The 17,958-nt window shown below is 51.5% G+C and overlaps 1 protein-coding gene across 1 annotated transcript in view; it reads left to right on the plus strand.

The window, feature by feature from the left end:
• The window catches only part of STEAP3 (STEAP3 metalloreductase), a 42,523-nt gene that overhangs the window by 18,654 nt on the left and 5,911 nt on the right, over positions 1–17,958 (plus strand). The window contains 8 exon segments of the mRNA XM_017891951.1: positions 4,086–4,589; positions 5,563–5,575; positions 6,301–6,346; positions 6,349–6,455; positions 6,457–6,541; positions 6,544–6,653; positions 6,655–6,808; positions 13,235–13,399. Coding sequence (XP_017747440.1) covers positions 4,094–4,589; positions 5,563–5,575; positions 6,301–6,346; positions 6,349–6,455; positions 6,457–6,541; positions 6,544–6,653; positions 6,655–6,808; positions 13,235–13,399 — 1,176 coding nt within the window. The 5' untranslated portion in view covers positions 4,086–4,093.

A 17,958-nucleotide genomic window follows, 5' to 3' on the forward strand; every position in this document is an offset into this window, starting at 1 on the left:
TCCCAGCCAAGTGGCTCTGTTCCTGCATCAGAAAGGTCAAGGAAGAGGCCGCCTAGGGAGCAATACAAGGCGGCATTACAACCTGGCGTTTTCCTGTTGCAGACTGCATCTTGGTGGCAAGAGAAGCTTTGGAGGGGCTTAACGTTTAGTTTGCGTTTATCCTACAGCTGAAAAGCAGGGCCCCTTAGAACCATGTCTAGGACTTTTCGTAGCTCCCTAGACTGCTGGGGCTGAAAGGGGCTTAGAGCTGAGCTGGTGCAGCAGCTCCTGTTAGATAAGCCACCCAGAGAGGCCCAGGGACCTCCTATGTCCCAGCACCAGTTAGACGCAGAGCTGGGACCAGCTCTCCTCGGCTGCGGCAGCCTCCATATCAGCTCCCTGGAAGGTTCTGAGCAACACCCTCAAGGCCCAGCCCCGGCAATCCCTTCCCACCTGTGAGTAGCTTTGGGGTTCAACAAAGACAGGACTCAAAATCTGGATCTGCCCGTCTTGCTTCACTTTGGGCTGGTTCAGTTTCCTTTCGAGGTAAATCATTTGAGGTTTTTCAGGGATCCTCAGATGCATATCTGAGTGAAGCCGCCCTGGCTTCTCCTTCAGCTGCGCCCTGGGCAAGAGCCCAGGCCATACCTGTGCCATGCCTGAGCTCTGTCTCTAGCTGCCCCATGTCCAGTCGTCGGCGGCGGGTCTCATTCAAGCCCCTTTTCCCCCAGCACAAACTAACTTGTAAGTCCTCTGGGTGGGGACCGCTTCTCACTCATCTTCATATGCTTAGGAGTGTTCAGCACAAAGTCACTCAGGAGATGGGAGGGAGGGGAGACAGAGAGGGCAGAGATAGAGGAGAGACTTCTGTCTAGAGGGGTCCTACTTGGGATCAACCAAATCATTAGCAAATGTTGGAAAGATGGTCCAGAGGCCTCAGGGTGGCTACTCTTCTTCCCCATCAGGGCAAAACTCCCCAGGACTTGTGTCTCCCTGTGGTTGGGGACAGGCCTGGGTATATCTGTCCCAGCCTTGACTGACCACAAGGGGAACCTTGGCCCTCCCGATTGCAGGAGAAGAGGGATTTGAATTCACCTTGGCCCAAATCACAGATGCTGGCCTGTGAGCCCTGAGGCCATCTGCAAGGCCCTTGGGCTGACATAACTGTCACCCAGCTCTTCATCCTCCTTCCCTGGGGTCGAAGGGGTGCCGGCAGGGTCTTCTGCCCTCTCTCTGCCTGGGCCCTGCTGCTGGCATGGAGCTTCGTTTCTGTTGGCAGCCAGTGTTTGCTTAGTGATCACTGAACGCCATTTGCTAGGTGCTTATTATGTGTCCAGCACTGTTCTAAGTGCTTTGCACAATTTACCTATTTACTCCTACAACCTGCCCATAAGGGAAGTGCTGCAATGGTCTCCCTTTTATAGCTAAGAAAATTGAGGCACAGACAGGCCCATGGTCACACAGTTCAAATGCGGCAGAGTCAGGACCAGAATCCAGGCAGTCTGGCTCCAGAGCCCGGCTCCTGGACCGGGCAGCCTTGTGGGCCTGGTGCAGACCCACCTGCCGTGGACTCACTATAGGGTGGGTCAGGAGGCCCGTTGTCACCTACAAAATGTAGCTTACCACCCAGGAAATGCTCCCAGAACCAGGCAGAAAACATCGTCTCCTATTCTCAGGGTGGCTGTGCCCAGCGTGTGTGGGGTGGGGGTCTTGGCGAGTGCCTGCATGTCTGTGCAGGTGTGCCACCCCCATCTGTGGACTCGGGAAGCACGATCCCCACAAAAGCAACCCCTCAGTGTCTCAGATCAGCCAATTCCTGCTATCCTGTGACAGGCAGAGCTGTGTTTGAAAACCACGTTAAAGATGCGCAAGAGGCTAAGGGAGTTTCCCATGCTGGCAGAGGCAGGACGGGAACACACGTCCCCTGACTCTTGACACTGAGAATGCACCTCCTTCCACCTGGCCTCTTGTACCAGCCAGTGTGGTCCCAGCTCTGCAGCAATCTGGGACATCTCTGGAAAGCTCGATGTTCTCCGTCTGGGCAGTAAGACGGAGTGAAGCTCTGACTGCCGAGGCAGACAGACCTGCCTCCTGCTCTTCCTCCCCTCAATTATTTGTGCTGCCTGAAACAAGTTCCTGAGCCTCCCTGAGCCTCAGTTCCCTCCTCTGTAAAGTGGGAATGATAACTGAATCTACCTGCTGGGGTTCTTGTGAGGACCAGAGGCCCATCACCCGAGGAAAGTCCCGACAGCAGCGATGGGTGTATGGTAGGCATTCCATTAACAAGAGCTGCTGCTGCTGCCTTATAAAAGGAACGACCACAGTTTCAAAAACCTCTTAAGATTGCATTATTTGTCCTCTGAGAGCAGAGATTGTGATCTCCATTGACAAAGATGGAAGCTGGGGCCCAGAGAGGCACACAGACTTGTCTGAAGACACACAGCTGTTTCATAGCAGGGCCGGGCCCAGCCTCCTGGTCCCCCTGCCCCATCTTTGTGTCAGTCCCTGGACCCACTCCGCACCTGGTCAGGTGTCCAGAGGTTCCAGGAGAGTGTTGTGGAAAAGTGGGAAGAGGCAGACACCTATGCAGGGTGTTGAAAGTCACCCCAACTGCTCTGCTGCCCTGTGGAACTGTAGGCTAGTGAAGCTTGTGGACTTCTGCTCAGAATAATGTTCTTACATGCACCAAATAAAATAGCCTAGGGTTACAAAGGAAACATATTACATGGAAACACGGTGAAAATATTTTTTAAAAAAGACTACAGTAGCATTATGCATGCTTTTTTATTAGCACATTAAATAACAAGCTCTAGTGGCAGATCTAATGTCCACCATAATTTTATTTTTACTTTATTTTATTATTATTATTATTATTATTATTATTTTGAGACAGCCTTGCTCTGCCACCCAAGCTGGAGTTCAGTGGTGTCATCACTTCAGTCTTCAACTCCTGGGCTCAAGCGATCCTCCTGCCTCAGTGTCCTGAGTAGCTGGGACTACAGGCATGTGCCACTGTGCCTGGCTAATTTTTTTTATTATTATTATTTCAGAGATGGGACTTCCCTATGTGGCCCAGGCTGGCCTTGAACTCCTGACTTCAAGCCATTCTCCTGCCTTGGCCTCCTAAAGTGCTAAGGTAACAGGTGTGAGTCACTCCACCTGGCTAGCATAGTTTTAAATTTGTGCTTAATTTAAATAGTATCAGGATAAATTATTTACAGGTAAATTTATGATATAATCTTGGCCAGTGTTAATAAAAAATTATGTTGCCTACTTCATACTTAAAGGAAATAGTAAATTTTAGTTAGAAGTTGGTGACAATTAATATATAATAATTTTTCCCATCCAAGTTTACTGTAGACTGCTGGCCCGAGTCCAGGGTTTCCTCCACATCCACTCATATCTTGGGCTCAGCAAAGAAGATCGCAGGGCACCCACCCTATCTTAGGGGCCCATTCACATGTCTCTCCAGTCCTGCCCTCAGAGATCAGGGTTTGGTGTTCATGCATTCATTCATTCATTCATTCAGCAAACACTGAGCACTGCCTCTGTGCCAGACTATGATACACAGTGAGAGCCAAGGTCAGAGGAGATGAGGTCCTGCCCTCAAGCTGTTCACTATCCTTCAGGGAGAGCATGAGAACTGCTCCAAGATGCAAAATGTAGACAGGTACAGGGACATGCTCACCCTTCCTGGTCATCAAACACCCAGCGATGGTGAGGTTGGGATTAGATGGTCACTGTCCATTGTATCATCCTTTTGAAAAGAAGTATGGCACTGCATCACATTGGTCATGGAAATTCCAGAGTCCCCTATCCCAGCACTCTCACTCTGCCAGCTTTTCCCCAAGGAAATAATTCAGCAGGAGGGACAAAGGGTGGAGGGCAGAAGTCCTCCCTGCTCTTCCTGAGTCTGTGCTCTCCCCAGGGAAGGGGCTGTGTTGTGCTCAGCTTGTTCCCCTGGTGCTGACATGTGGTAGCACTCGGTGAACACCTGCTGGGTGAATGTCTGACTGCCGTGTAGTTACGATGTGTAAGAGGAGGGAGGTGGCAGAAGGGGCAGTCCAGGAGCCCTCCACTGACCAGGTTCCTGACTTCTCTTGCAGCCACCAAAATGTCAGGAGAGATGGACAAGCCACTGATCAGCCTCCACCTGGTGGACAGCGATAGCAGCCTTGCCAAGGTCCCCGATGAGGCCCCCAAAGTGGGCATCCTGGGTAGTGGGGACTTTGCCCGCTCCCTGGCCACACGCCTGGTGGGCTCTGGCTTCAAAGTGGTGGTGGGGAGCCGCAACCCCAAACGCACAGCCGGGCTGTTCCCCTCAGCGGCCCAAGTGACTTTCCAGGAGGAGGCAGTGAGCTCCCCAGAGGTCATCTTTGTGGCTGTGTTCCGGGAGCACTACGCTTCACTGTGCAGTCTCAGTGAGCAGCTGGTTGGCAAGATCCTGGTGGATGTGAGCAACCCTACAGAGCAAGAGCACCTTCAGCATCGTGAGTCCAATGCTGAGTACCTGGCCTCCCTCTTCCCCACCTGCACAGTGGTCAAGGCCTTCAATGTCATCTCCGCCTGGACCCTGCAGGCTGGCCCGAGGGATGGTAATAGGCAGGTAGGTTCTGGGGGAGTAACAGCCATCATAACAATAAATATAAATGGCGAATTTTCATTGAGTGCTGCCAGCATGCCAGGCTCTTTTATTTTTGGTATATTATCATAGCTAATCCTGCATCACTGCAAAATTCCATTTTACAGAACAGGAAATTGAGGCTCAAAGATATTAATGATCTTACTCAAAATCCCATAGCTGGTAAGTTGGGATTTGAACCCAGTTCCTACGGATCTGAAACCCATGTTCTTTCTGCTATGGTAACTGGGTTTCCTAGAGGGCAAGGAGGAAAAGTTTGATGACTTTTTGCTATTTGGAGCCAAGAAGGAGAGAGACTTGGCTTTTAGAATTGGACTTATAAGGAGGAAAGTAACACACTTATGTACCAGGCCCTGAGAAAGGCAGGCATGTCTCAAACCTTTTCTTATTTATTCTAAGGGCTTCCAAGAACTGATTTCTCAGAAAAGTCAACAGTGCGTTTTTCTGGGGCTAGATAATGGCTCCATGGAACAGCTAGAGCTGCACACATTTCTTGCCACGAGGTGTTCTTACCAAGACAAGGTGGTTTTTAATGCCACCTTGGTTTTTAATGCATTTTCTTGGTGAAAGAATGCCAGACTCCATGTGTGTGAGAACTTCCACCAGTGAGTCCAGCCCAGGTGCCAGGCTCTGTAGGACAGTTTCAAGGTGCCCAGCTATACCTGACTATAGCACCTTAAATGCAGGCTGCATCACGGGACTCCCAGGTATGGACCAGGAGGAACAGTAGGGAGTGTTGGGTGCAGGGCCTAGAGGGAACAGAGCAAGCAGGCTGGCTGGAGAAGACTCGGAGGAGGGCTTTGACCTGGGCCCACCTCATGCTGTCAGGCTCAGGGAGCAGGGAGTGCATTCCAGTCTGAGAGAACAATTTGAAAAGGCACAGAGATAAGAAACAATGCTCCTAGACCTCAGTTTTCTCATCTGAAAAATGAAGACAATAGTACCTGCCTGTGGGTTCATGGCAAAGCTGAGATCATATATGTAAAGCTCAGCACAGAGTAGGTGTTCAGTCTGTGTTTTGAGACTAGACTGACCAATGCAGTGTCAACAAGGCCCACAGCGTGCTTTGGGATCTGAGGACTCCAATGTGCCTGCAGGGGGACCTCGTGGGTCAGAGCAGTGGGCTTCAAGGCAGAGAAGGCAGGCTGGAGCTGGCTCGTGGAAGACCTTATGTGCTGACTGAGGGCCCTACTGAGCCGTGAGACATCATCAAGGGGGGCGATTCTGAACTGAGGGATGGAGCTGCAGCCACCGCTGCCCATCCTGCACCATATGCAAAACTCTTCTGCTGAGCAGCTCCCAGGGCAGGCCATAGCCTTGGCGACAGCCATGTCAGGGGCCCATGGGGACAGCCTGGATGAGCATTTTGCTTGTGGCTGCTGATGTCCATGAGCTAGGCAAGGAGCTTACTGTTCGCAGCTTCTCTCCTTGAGTAGTTGGCCTGGCTGGGCAGCTGGGCCAGAGGCTGGGAGGCCTTGGCACCAAAGACCCATGGCCTGGGAGCTAAAGTCCCATTAGCTCCCACCTGTACCATTGACTGGCAGCTCACTTGGACAAGTCCCTGTCCCTCTGGCCCTCAGTTTCCTCAGCTGCTCAGTGAGGCCTTGCCCACTCCCACATCCTGCGGCGCTGTGACCCCGTCTGATGCCCTGCTTTCCTCCCATAGTGTGCCCATCTAGTGACCAGCCGGAAGCCAAGCGTGCTGTCTCCGGAGATGCGCTCGCACAATGGGATTCATGCCCGTGACATGGGATCCCTGGCATCAGCCGGAAGTGGAGGCCCATGCCCCTGCGCTCCTCCCGGCCTGGAAGGTCCCACCCTGCCTGGCCCTGGGCCTTCGTCTGCTTCTATGCCTACAATGTCCCGGGACGGCTGCAGCCCTACATGCAGGAGAGCCAAGAACAATTCTTCAAGCTGCCGCTGTGTCGGTGGTCAACACCACACTGCCGTGCGTGGCCTATGTGCTGCTGTCGCTGGTGTACTTGCCCGGCGTGCTGGCGGCTGCCCTGCAGCTGCAGCGCGGCACCAAGTACACGCTTCCCTGACTGGCTGGACCACTGGCTGCAGCACCGCAAGCAGATCGGGCTACTCAGCTTCTTCTGCGCTGCCCTGCACGCCCTCTACAGCTTCTGCTTGCCGCTGCGCCGCGCCCACCGCTATGACCTGGTCAACCTGGCAGTCAAGCAGGTACCCATCCCACGCCCTTCCTCCCTCTGGCAACTCAGTACATGCTTGTCCAGTGCCCTCCACCAACCAGGTGCAGCCGATACCCACAGGTGCAGCCTTACCAGGTGTCAACTGCAGATTCTGTTCTCATGAGGCAGCACCCACATCCTCCTGCCCAAGATTTTGAGTATCAGTGAACAAAGCAGATGAAAATTCCTGCCCCCATGGGTACCTCCCAGTTGGGGCAGACTTCAACAAAATACAGCAGTGAATTATAGTGGGCGAAGGCGCAAACGAAAGCAGGGGTGGGTGGTGGGGGTGCAGTTTTGAAGATGGTCCGGGAGGCCTTGCAGAGTGAGTGCTATGTGAGCAGAGCTGGAAGGAGAGGAGAGGGGCCGGTGGCCCGCTGGGGTGGTGTTGCAGGCCACAGGGCATAGGCCTTGGGCAGAAGTGTGCCTGGTATGTTGGAGGAGCAGCCAGGAGGCCCACGTGGCTGGAGCTGAACAAGGAGCGGGTGGCAGGCGAGGCCTGAGAGGAACGGCTTCAGCCTTAGGCTCTGAGTGAAATACGGAGCTGGTGAAGGTTTGAATTTAGGCGTTGATCTGCCTGACATTTTAAGTGGTTCTCTCTGGTTTTTGGCTGAGAACACACTGTAGGAGGTCAGAAGCAGCTAGCTGCTGGGGCCAGCGAGGAGGCCGTGCATATGCCCAGATTTGAGGCAGTGGAGGCTGGAGGCAGCGGGAGCAGTGGAGGAGCAAGGAGATCCCGAAGGCACATGTGAAGCTGGAGTGCATGGAATTGCTGCTGGAATGGGCCCGGGGTTTTGTGGGGTGGTCAAGGATGACTCTGGGGTTTGGGTCTGAGCACCTAAAAGAGAGAGTTGCTGTCAGCTGAGATGGGGGAGGCTGCGGGAGTCAGCGTTCCAGGTTTGGGTTTGTTGTTGTTGTTCTTTGTTTTTTACTGGGGGTGGCATTAATCATTCATTTAGAAAATCCATATGGCACTTGGTTGCCAGCAGGATTCCTGGGAAGTGGAGGGCCTTCAGGCCATACCAGGTGGGGACCACCCAGGCATCAGCTGGCACCTGTGCCCACAGAAACAGGCCCCTGATGCTCCCTCCTGGTCCACAAGCTCACGGGGCCTGATTCTTAGTCCCAAGCTCACATCTTCAAGCAACACTGTCTTTCTTTATTTTCTCCAAATTAATTCCACCTCCAGTGCCCAGCCCTGGGTCTGGTTGGTACATAGGTCCTGCCCACTCCAGGACGCTAGTCACCCAACAGGGTTCGGCCCAGGTGCTCATGAGACACTTCTCATCCACCCCTCATTCCAGCCTGGCAGCCCCTGCAGCTCCTGCTCCTGCTCAGGATGCAGGGACCTTGTTGAGGCTGGGCCCTCCCCTGAACACCTAGCACAGGACCATCCCCTCCGAGGATGGGGGATTGGCAGGACTGGAAAGCAGGGCTGGGCACCTCCTGAGAACCACAGACCTCAGCCCCTACTCACTCTCAGGGTTGCTGCTTCTCTGCCAGCAGCTAGTCGACTGCTCTCATCCTTCGCCACCCACAGATACCGGCATCATTGCATCTGTGGGCTCAGACTTTCCTAAGACAAAGGAAGAACCCCAGACTTCAGGCAGAAAAGCAAGATGCTTGATGGAAATGAGAGGAAGGGAAAAAATCAGTCATGAACCCTTAACAAGAGCTTGCTGTGTTCCAGGAACCATTCTAAGAGCTTCATACACCACTGTGAATTCATTTAACCCCATCTCATCCCTGTAGGCCAAGTGCTATTCTATCCTTATTTCATAGATGAGAAATCTGAGGCACAGAGGGGTTAAGTAACTTGGCCAAAGTCACACAGCCAGTAAGTAGCAGAGCTGGGATTCAGATCCAGCTATTTTCCAGATCCGTGCTTATACCCACGCTGCTTTCTACAGGGAAACCAAAGTAACAATTGAGTAAATGATTTCAGAACTAGGTCATTCACTCGCTCATTCACTGAGCACCTACTCTGCCAGGCCCTGGGGCCACAGAAAGGAGTAAGAAAGACAAAGACCATCTGGCTCCTTGCCTCAGCTGGTGTGGGGCAGTGTGGAGGCCTGAAGGCTAGAGCCTGGACTCATGCTCTCCAGCGTCGCTGACTGGAACAAAGATCTTGACCTTGAGCAAGTTACCGGCCCTCTTTTGTCCTCGGGGCCCTGATGTGTAGACCAAGCTCTCTCCTAGTGCTAATGTTTTTGATGCTCTTTGATGATATTTTCTAACTGACTTCTACACAGCGCCAGCCGCTTGGCGGGAGGCTCTGCGGGGCTCCTTGGGGACTAGTACAATGTTGCTGCCCAGGAGGGGGCAGATCTGCGTAGAAGAGCCCAATTCCTCTCCCCTGAGCTGGCAGGTATTTCCAGCAGCAGTGGGAAAGATGGTGACGGTGCCCACTATCCCCCACAGCAAAAGACACACCACTGCTCCCTCCCTCCCCTGCCACCCTCCAACTGCCTTTGTCTAAATTCTCTGCCCTGCCAAGGCTCTCCCTGATATTCCGTTAACCCAATTCTGCCCTGATGCAAATACCAGGGCACAGAGGGGCGCATGCAAGGTAATTTTCCCTGCGTCCCAAAACTCTTTAGGGCTGCAGGCCCTGGTGAGGTTGCCAGGCAACCATCCCTCCCGCAGGACGAGATCAGTCAGAGACACCGAAGGCCTCTCACGCAAAGGGGCTTAAACTTGTTCTGCAGAGTTCTTAAGGGCAAAACCAGGGCTGATGTGGGTATGTCGGGTGGAGGGTCAGAGGGAGGCAGGGGCTTGACACACAGCAGCCCAGATGTGGGGAGGTGCCCAAGCCTGGACACATCCAAGCAGATTCTGGATGGTCCACGGTAAGCCATGCCCATGGTTCTGGGCCTGGGCACTTGAGGCTGCTCTGCCTTCAGCCCCAAACAGCAGGGCCTCTGGGCAGCTCAGGCCTGATGTGTGGCTTCTGCTGCCAGCCCGTGGGCATCTCACCACATCGTCCTCACACATCCACTCACCACCCCAACTGCCCACGGGGCCCTTGGGTCAAGGGAGCACATTAGTCCAGGCACAAGAAACTCCTCCAAGATTTCCTTACAGCCCTGAGTCTGCAGATTAGGAGGCAAAGCTGTATCCCAACTGTAGGGAAAACCTTTGAGACCATGTTTACAGACTGTATTATTACCAACAATAACTGATATTTGTACAGGGCATTTGGTTTTGCTTGTGTATTTCCCTGGAAATATACATTTCAAAATCAAAATCAAAGATCAAGATCAAAGAAATGTTTGGGCTGCACACTCTTCTCCTATTACCTTCACCCCAAGCTACATCTGCACATGGCTGGCATAGGACGGTCGGTCTGAAACTCTCATCTGACCATATCACTGCTGAAAAGGTTCAGTGATTCCAGTGTCCTTGGGATAATGGTAGAACCCTCACTATGCAGCTAGACTCCCTCCACAGCCTCATCTCCCCTTCTCCTGTGACACGTCAACACTTGGGTCCCACACTGTCCTCTAAATGGGCAGAGCCCATTCCTCTTGGCTTGGCATGCCCACCCTGGGACACCTTGACAGCCTGCAAACTCCTATTCCTCCTTCAAAACCCTACCTCTGTTAAGCTCCCCCAGCCTCTCCCCTGACTTCCCCATACCTGCCTCTGTCATCTATTGTATTTTGTAAACACTATTATTTTTCTTACACACTGCTTCATACCCGACTCAGAGGTCCACGACTGGGTCTGCCACACCTTGGGGTCCATGGTTCCTAACACAGGGTCCCAGTGCATGTTCACGGAGTGCCTGATTTTAAACTGGCCACCACAAAGCAATACCAGGCATCTTAAGAGGAGTGCACATAGAGCTTGGAGCAAGAACTAGCCTAACTGCCTTGTTGCCACTGAGAAAAACAGCCATTTATTACATTAAGTGCCCACTGTGTGCCTGTCCCATGCTACTCATTCCACAAACGTAATGCTTTTAGTCCTGCAGTAACACAGCAAGATACAATGATGCTATGAGCCAGGAAAGGGAGTGCCCAGGGTCTCATGGCTGCCCACCAGTGGCAGAGTCAGCGTCAGAATCCAGGCCTGTGGTCTCTATGCCCCCCAGGTTGCCCTTCCACACCCTGCCACTCCCTCCTCCTCTGAGTCTGGCAGGCAGTGAGTCAGTACCACTCTCTTCCCATCCATCACCCGCTGTGAAGACATGGAGAGGGGCTAATGCTGCAGCCTCACTGGTCCTTCAGCATCTGATCTGCAACCTAGAGGGAAATCCCACACCTGAATGCTGTCTTTCCATCTCTTGTTGATGACGACTCTCCTTCGCCTTCTCAAGGTGGCGAACTTGATCATCTCTAAACATAGAGACTTACTAGGCGAGCTGTTACACCTCTGTTCCAGTTAGCCATGTGCGCCACTGGTCACCGGGGAGCTCTGAGCACAGCACTGTGGTTTAATAGGCTGGCCGAGAATCTCATGGACTCCTAAGGCTGGCGTAGGTTCAGTCCTCATGTGGCTCTTCGCCATCCACTGCTCCCTTGCCCACCTCATCCCTCCCTTCCCAGCGTCACTGCAGAGTAGAAATATTAGAGGAAAAAAACAAGACATTTTGCAAGCCAATGTGGTATATGTGTGTGTAATCATTGAAACTCTGACTTGTGACATTAACTGCCTGATCTTCCCGAGACGCAGAGAGGAATGACTAATGAAGCAGAGTTAAGGAACAAACAACTTCCAGCGAGGAGATGACTTACTCAATTCATGCTGCGAGATGTGAGTAAGACTTCTCTGGGCGGAGGTACGGAGGAGACCTCTCTGCCCTCTGCATGCCTTTCCAGCTAATGGTGACTTCAACCACAGCAGGCACACAAGCAAAATCAAGAGAATTTCAGACATGACCTCATCCAAACCTCCCAGGTAGAGAAACTGAGGCCCAGAGATAGACCTGCTAGAGTCACATGCCACTGGTGGTCAGGACAAGAGGCTGGGTCCCCAGACTCCTGGTCCCTTAGTGGCTTAAAGTCACCAAAGTGAGCCGGGCCTGCCCTAAAATAGAACAGAGGCAATCATTTTTCACAAATTGCAGGAAAAGAACTCAATGGATGGCATTTTCTCTGTTTCTTTAAACTTTCTCTTATAAGCTGTACAACCATTTTGCTCAGCCCAGTGGATTCACTTTTAATATTTTATCTGGTAACTGAGCTCATGTTACTTTTTTTTCTGCTGAAATTGTTTCTCAAAAAACCTGTATGAGTCATTCTGTTTTGAGAGGCAGCTTATTAAAGTGTAGTCACATCTTCTAATGGAAATACTGTTCCTTGTTCTGCTGACATTATAGAATTAAAGTACCAGCATTTCAGTGATTCGCAGAGAACACTTCGACTTCCAGGAACTCTGCTACCTGGTCTAGTTGCACCTTGATAAAAGTTCTTCCTCATGAGGGCACTGTGCGAGTGAGTGTTGGCCGGGTTAGGAGGGGGCTCAGTGGCAAGGTGGGGAGAGAAGGGTCAGAAATCTCCAGGTTCATAGGGGCTCCCCAATTTATGTGTCCTGGAGCTTGGTGGGGGCCCCAGATCTCTCGGAGGGCAGGGTGAAGGCAGGTATCTTTATTTTCTATAGCCCAGGGCCTGGCACACAGTAGGTGCTTCGTAAGTGCTCACTGAACTGCTTGGTGAATGACCATCAGTCTCTCTTGCCTGGCAAAGTTGAGCCAAGGCTGTGTGCCCCAGGCAGAAGTAGAGAACTGGGTAGGAAGACGGGAGGCTGAGAGCTTTGGGTCAGGGAGTGTTGGGGGCTCACTGTCTGCTTGTGTCTTTGTATGTCCTGAGTGTGAGCCAGTGACAGGGGCAATGTGGGGGTGCAGGAAGACAGAGGGCTCAGGGTGAGACAGGCTGGGAAGGGAAGCAGCCAGTAGGGTGTGAGCTCATTGGCTGAGGGGATTCTGAGCTAGGAGAGCTCCTCTCTCCTGTCCTGGGATTCTGGGGCCAGAAAACCGTGAGACGGAGCCATGCTTAAGGGCTGGATTTCTGGTTGACTCCTTACTCTGCTGATGTGACTGTTCTGATTGGTTACCCCGGGGCAGATGTGTGAAAGCCCCACCAGGAGCCCCAGTCACTGGCACCGGAGTGCGTGGGTCCTGGTCCCAGCTCTACATCTGTTAGCTGCATGTGATCTTGGGAAAGTGATTTCATCTTTGTGCCTCATTTCCTCCATCTCTGAAATGGGATAATAGTGATCTCTACTTCGTGGGATGGTTTTGAAGATTCGATGAGTTAGTGCCTGAGAAATGCTTATCACAGACCCGGGTAGTGTCAGGTGCACTGTGAGTACCCCCCGTATCATCTTTCTCGTGTCCTTCATCATTGCCCTCCCAGGGCACCAGCCTTTGCCACAGCGTTCACGGTTTTCCTTCTTTTCCTTCCATCCATGTCAGGTCTTGGCCAACAAGAGCCACCTCTGGGTGGAGGAGGAGGTCTGGCGGATGGAGATCTACCTCTCCCTGGGAGTGCTGGCCCTTGGTACGCTGTCCCTGCTGGCCGTGACCTCACTGCCATCCATTGCAAACTCGCTCAACTGGAGGGAGTTCAGCTTCGTTCAGGTAAAGTAGTCTCTCGTCTGCCGGCAAGCTTCAGCGTGGCCCTGGCCCACCTCTCATGAGTAAGTGCTCCACCTTCGAGAACTGCCTGGGCTCTGATCATCTGCACAGCAGGACCACTCAGTGAGATGCCAGGCCTTCCTGACCCAGAGGGCCCATCCAAGCCTTCTGATAGGGGCTGCCCGCTACAAACTTAACCTGCCAATACATGAGGAAGCCAGACACAGGCATGTGAAAAAATTACATTCCAGGACACTGAGCCCTGGGTCCACTGTTCTCAGCTTCTAGAATTCTTGAGCTTTCCAAACAAAATTGAATGACATGAAGTCATTGGACATTTTGCTGGTCTAGGTAGGAGTCAGTGGGCTAGGGAGTGAGCGAGCCTGGTCCACCACCCTCCACCCCTCGTCTCAGCCTGGCTCTTAACCCCTTGATTCATGCAGCGTGGATGGGAGACAAGCATTAGGACCCCAGTTTATAGGGGATGCGGCACAGCTTTTTCCCAAGGATGCCATTCCTATGAAACAATCCGGAAAAGGGAGGTCTGTCATCAGATGAATTTGAGAAAAGATTTACTTCCCCCTAAGAGATCACAATGCACTTTGGCACATCAAAGATTCTAATAACATCTACAACAAACAAACCTTTGTCAACCAGACTTATTGGAGCATTAGCACCCTCCCCCTCCTTTTTTCCAAATAACAGCTGTCAGCACTCCACAAGCTGGGCACTGTGGCCTGTGGCTGGGATCCCAGCTACTAACAGAGGCCGAGGTGGGAGAATCACTTGAGCTTGAGCCATCCTTCCAGGAGTCAGAAGTTCAAGTGTCCAGTCTGGACATCATAGCAAGACCTCGTCTCTAAAACAAACAAACAAACAAACTCCACAGAACATACTCTGGGAAATGCTGCTAGTGGCAAGTTTCTTTCTGCACTTGTTCATTCAACAAACATTTATTGAGCACTTACTGCAGGCCAGGCATCCTGCTAGGCCTGTGATGCAATAGAGAACAAGACAGGCAGAGCCATCTTTCCATGATAAAGGAAACGGAGGCGGGGACATTGTTTACATTTCTTTGGCATCTCCCACTGTTCTCCACACAGAATCTGCGGTCAGTGTTGGCGGATTAACTCCTCCCCTCTCTTGGGTGGGAGCTGACTAATGCTGTATCCTGCCATTGTATCAGGGCAGAGAACAGCCATCCTATCCACCCCCACTATCAACAGAAATCTGTGCAGGGAGGACGCGGTACAGGACTCAGGGACAGTGACAGTGTAATGCTCTTATGTAATCCAAATTAATCGCTCCTGACCAGGGATGCTTCACATCCATTGGAACAACACAGAGTTGTAGCCATGTATTTTTTAAAGTATGTCTGCTTCTGAATCTCCCTGACTCTGCTCATCGCCGAAGGTCCCTGGAGGAGGGCTCAGGGCTGACACATGCTAGCATACGAGAAGGGGAAGAATTTTATTTATCTGCCACTAATCCCCATGTGTCTCACACCCAAATCTAGGATTTTCCTCTTCCCACCTGGAAGTATCTGGCGTGCATGGCTTATCCACAATTAAAACGGACTGCAGGCTGCTCCCCTCACCAGAAAGCTGCTCCCTTAAGCAGCCATAGATTACATGCCCTGGCTCTGGCTGCCAGAGAAAGCCGGTGGATTTGATTTTGTTAGCAAGAGCTGACTGAGACCCTAGCAGCTGCCTTCTACTTTACATAGTAAAGCGTTGAAATGCAAATAGGACAGTCCTTTTGCCACTGCAAGAGCGGGGTGGTGTTAGGTGGGTAGAAAGGCAGGATTTTACTTGTGGAAATCAATGCCTGCCTTCCATCCACAAAAACCAGATGTCAATATGGAGGAGGCACTGTCAGCGTCGCCTGGGAAGCCCGGGTTCCAGCTTTCCCTCCCCACAACCCTGCTCTGTAAGTGTGGGCAGAGCATGTCTGCTCCAAGAGCCTCCGTTTACACCCCTGAAAAATGGAGTTAATGCCCTACAGGGATTTTATGAGCCACAGTAAAAGACTATGTGTGAAAGAAAAATAAAAAGCATGTTGCTATTATTCTTAGGGTATCTGGCCACATTTCCATTATCCCTGACTAAGCTACCAGCCATCCGTTTCTGAGTTCAGTAGGAGACAGTGAGATAGAGGCCAGGGAACTCCAACGCTGGGCCTAGAAGTGGTCCAGGTCAGTGTTTGCAAACTCACTGACCTGGGGGACACTCACTAGTGGATCATGCAATTGATTCCGTGGATCACAAGCAGCATTTTAAAAATGAAATAAAATAGAACGACAAAGAAAACAGTGGAGTGTTTTGCATGTTGTCAGGATACTTTTTCAGTTATGTGGATTTGCTAGTTATATTTGCAAATGTAGCATACCTCATTGTCTACCGGGCAGTAGAGGAAAACATGATTCTCACTGCGAGTCCCTGTCAAATAGGTTGAAGCCAGAGCACTCTTGGAGAAATAGATAACCCAGGCCTGCCTCCCATCCATGGACTCAGATGCTGAGGGATGGCTCTGGCAGTCTATTTTTGCAGCTCCCTGAGTGACTGACAGGTGCGCATGCCACGGTGTGTGGCAACTTCCACTGCAGGGAACACGGACAGTGGAGCCAGGAGACCTGAATTTCAGTCCCAAGACCCCCACTTACCTGCCCTGCATCATCAGACAAGTTTCCTAGGCTCTTGGAGCTTCTGCTGCTCGCTTGTGCCTGTGTCCACCCCATATGGTCATTGAGAGGATTTGAGCTGGACACGTTAAATGTAGGATGGATACAGCCAACAGTGGCATGCTGGCTTTTAAGGTAAGCTGCAACCTTCTCCTTTAAAGTTAGCACGGCCAATGAGAAGCCACCTGAGCCCCATCACCCTCCCCTACACACATGTCCACAGCAGACACCACGCTACGGGGACAGCCGTGATTCTTGAGGAGCCGTGGCTGACCCCTAGATCTGTAATGCTTTTGTTACCGGAAAAGGGTCCCGATCCAGACCCCAAGAGAGGGTTCTTGGACCTCACGCGAGAAAGAATTCAGGGCCTGTCCATCGGGTCGAGTGAAAGCAAGTTTATTGAGAGAGGAAGGAATAAAAGCATGTCTACTCCATAGTCAGAGCAGCGGCGTGGCCGCCCAGCTGCTTACACTTATTGTTACTTCTTGATTAGATGCTGAATGAGGGGTGGATTATTCATGAGTTTTCCGGGAAAGGGATGGCAATTCCCAGAACTAAGGGTTCCTTACCTTTTTAGACCATATAGTGTAACTTCCTGACATTGCCGTGGCATTTGTAAACTGTCATGGCGCTAGCGGGAGTGTCTTTTAACATGCTAATGCATTATAACTAGTGCATAATGAGCCATGAGGACGACCAGAGGTCACTCTTGTTGCCACGTTGGTTTTGGTGTTTTTGGCTGGCTTCCTTACCCCAACCTGTTTTATCAGCACGGTGTTTATGACCTGTATCTTGAGCCGACTTCCTATGTCATCCTGTGACTAGCAATGTTTAACCTCCTGGGACTGCAGCCCAGTAGGTCTCAGCCTCATTTTACCCAGCCCCCATTCAAGGTGAAGTCGCTCTGGTTTGAACATCTCAGACACTTTATTTAGCTAAAAACCATTGAAACAATGTTGATTCCACAAAGAGGTGACTTGTGCTGGCATTTATCCTTTTGTTCCCAAAGCTGTTTTCAAAGCTTTACATTTTATTTTGTGTTCCTTTGGGTAGTTTTTGTTATCGTGTTGGTTTGGTTTGGGTTGTGCTAACTGTTCCAATTCAGCCAGTTAAACATTATTAGATGTTAGACTGCAAAATACCCCAGTCAGAGCAGCTCAGCTCATCTGCACAGAAAAATGAGGGTTCAGCTTTCAGAACCTAAGTTCTCTCCCAGAGTTAGAGGAACTGCCTGTGACCTTGCCCACTCCAGGCACCTGCCTGAAATAATGACAAGACCAGCCTGACCCCAGCTTCGTGAGCGATTGTCCAAAGCCCCTTCACGCCATAGTAATTGAGCACCAGCAGGAGCTACAACGACCTGGCTGTTTCTTTTTTGCTAACAAGCTTACATATAATAAAAATGGCCCTAGCTTAGGGATCTTATTAATTGCCTCATGACAATCCCTCCCCTTCTTTTGGGCTTCTTTGGGTTCCGGGATTTTTAAATTGTTCCCAAGGAGAGTTTTCAGGAAAGAAACTCTGGAATCCTGCAGGCTTCCCACTGGGACAGGAAAGTCAAAGGCCCTTTGTTATTGGCTGGCCTTTGGCTGTCGGCCTTTGCTATGAACCACTAGGCTGAGGCTGGAGCTTCCTGCTGTCTGCACCATGGGATTTTGGATAGCACAAGCATGAGGATATATGAACAGGAGCAGCTGACTGCCACTGGTGGGCCTCGGAGCAGTGTCTCCTCACTGTCCCTGTGCAGAGCCCAGAGTGTCCAGCAAAATTCATCACTCTCCAGATCAGGGGCTGGGGACAGTGGCCCACACAGACCAAACATTGGAGCTACAAGGGCAGAGCTACTGGAGCTACAGTTGCCCGAGGGAAATGCGAAGACCTC

The sequence above is a fragment of the Rhinopithecus bieti genome, unplaced genomic scaffold (genome assembly GCF_001698545.2).
Source record: "Rhinopithecus bieti isolate Rb0 unplaced genomic scaffold, ASM169854v2 scaffold_19969, whole genome shotgun sequence".
Taxonomy (NCBI): domain Eukaryota; kingdom Metazoa; phylum Chordata; class Mammalia; order Primates; family Cercopithecidae; genus Rhinopithecus; species Rhinopithecus bieti.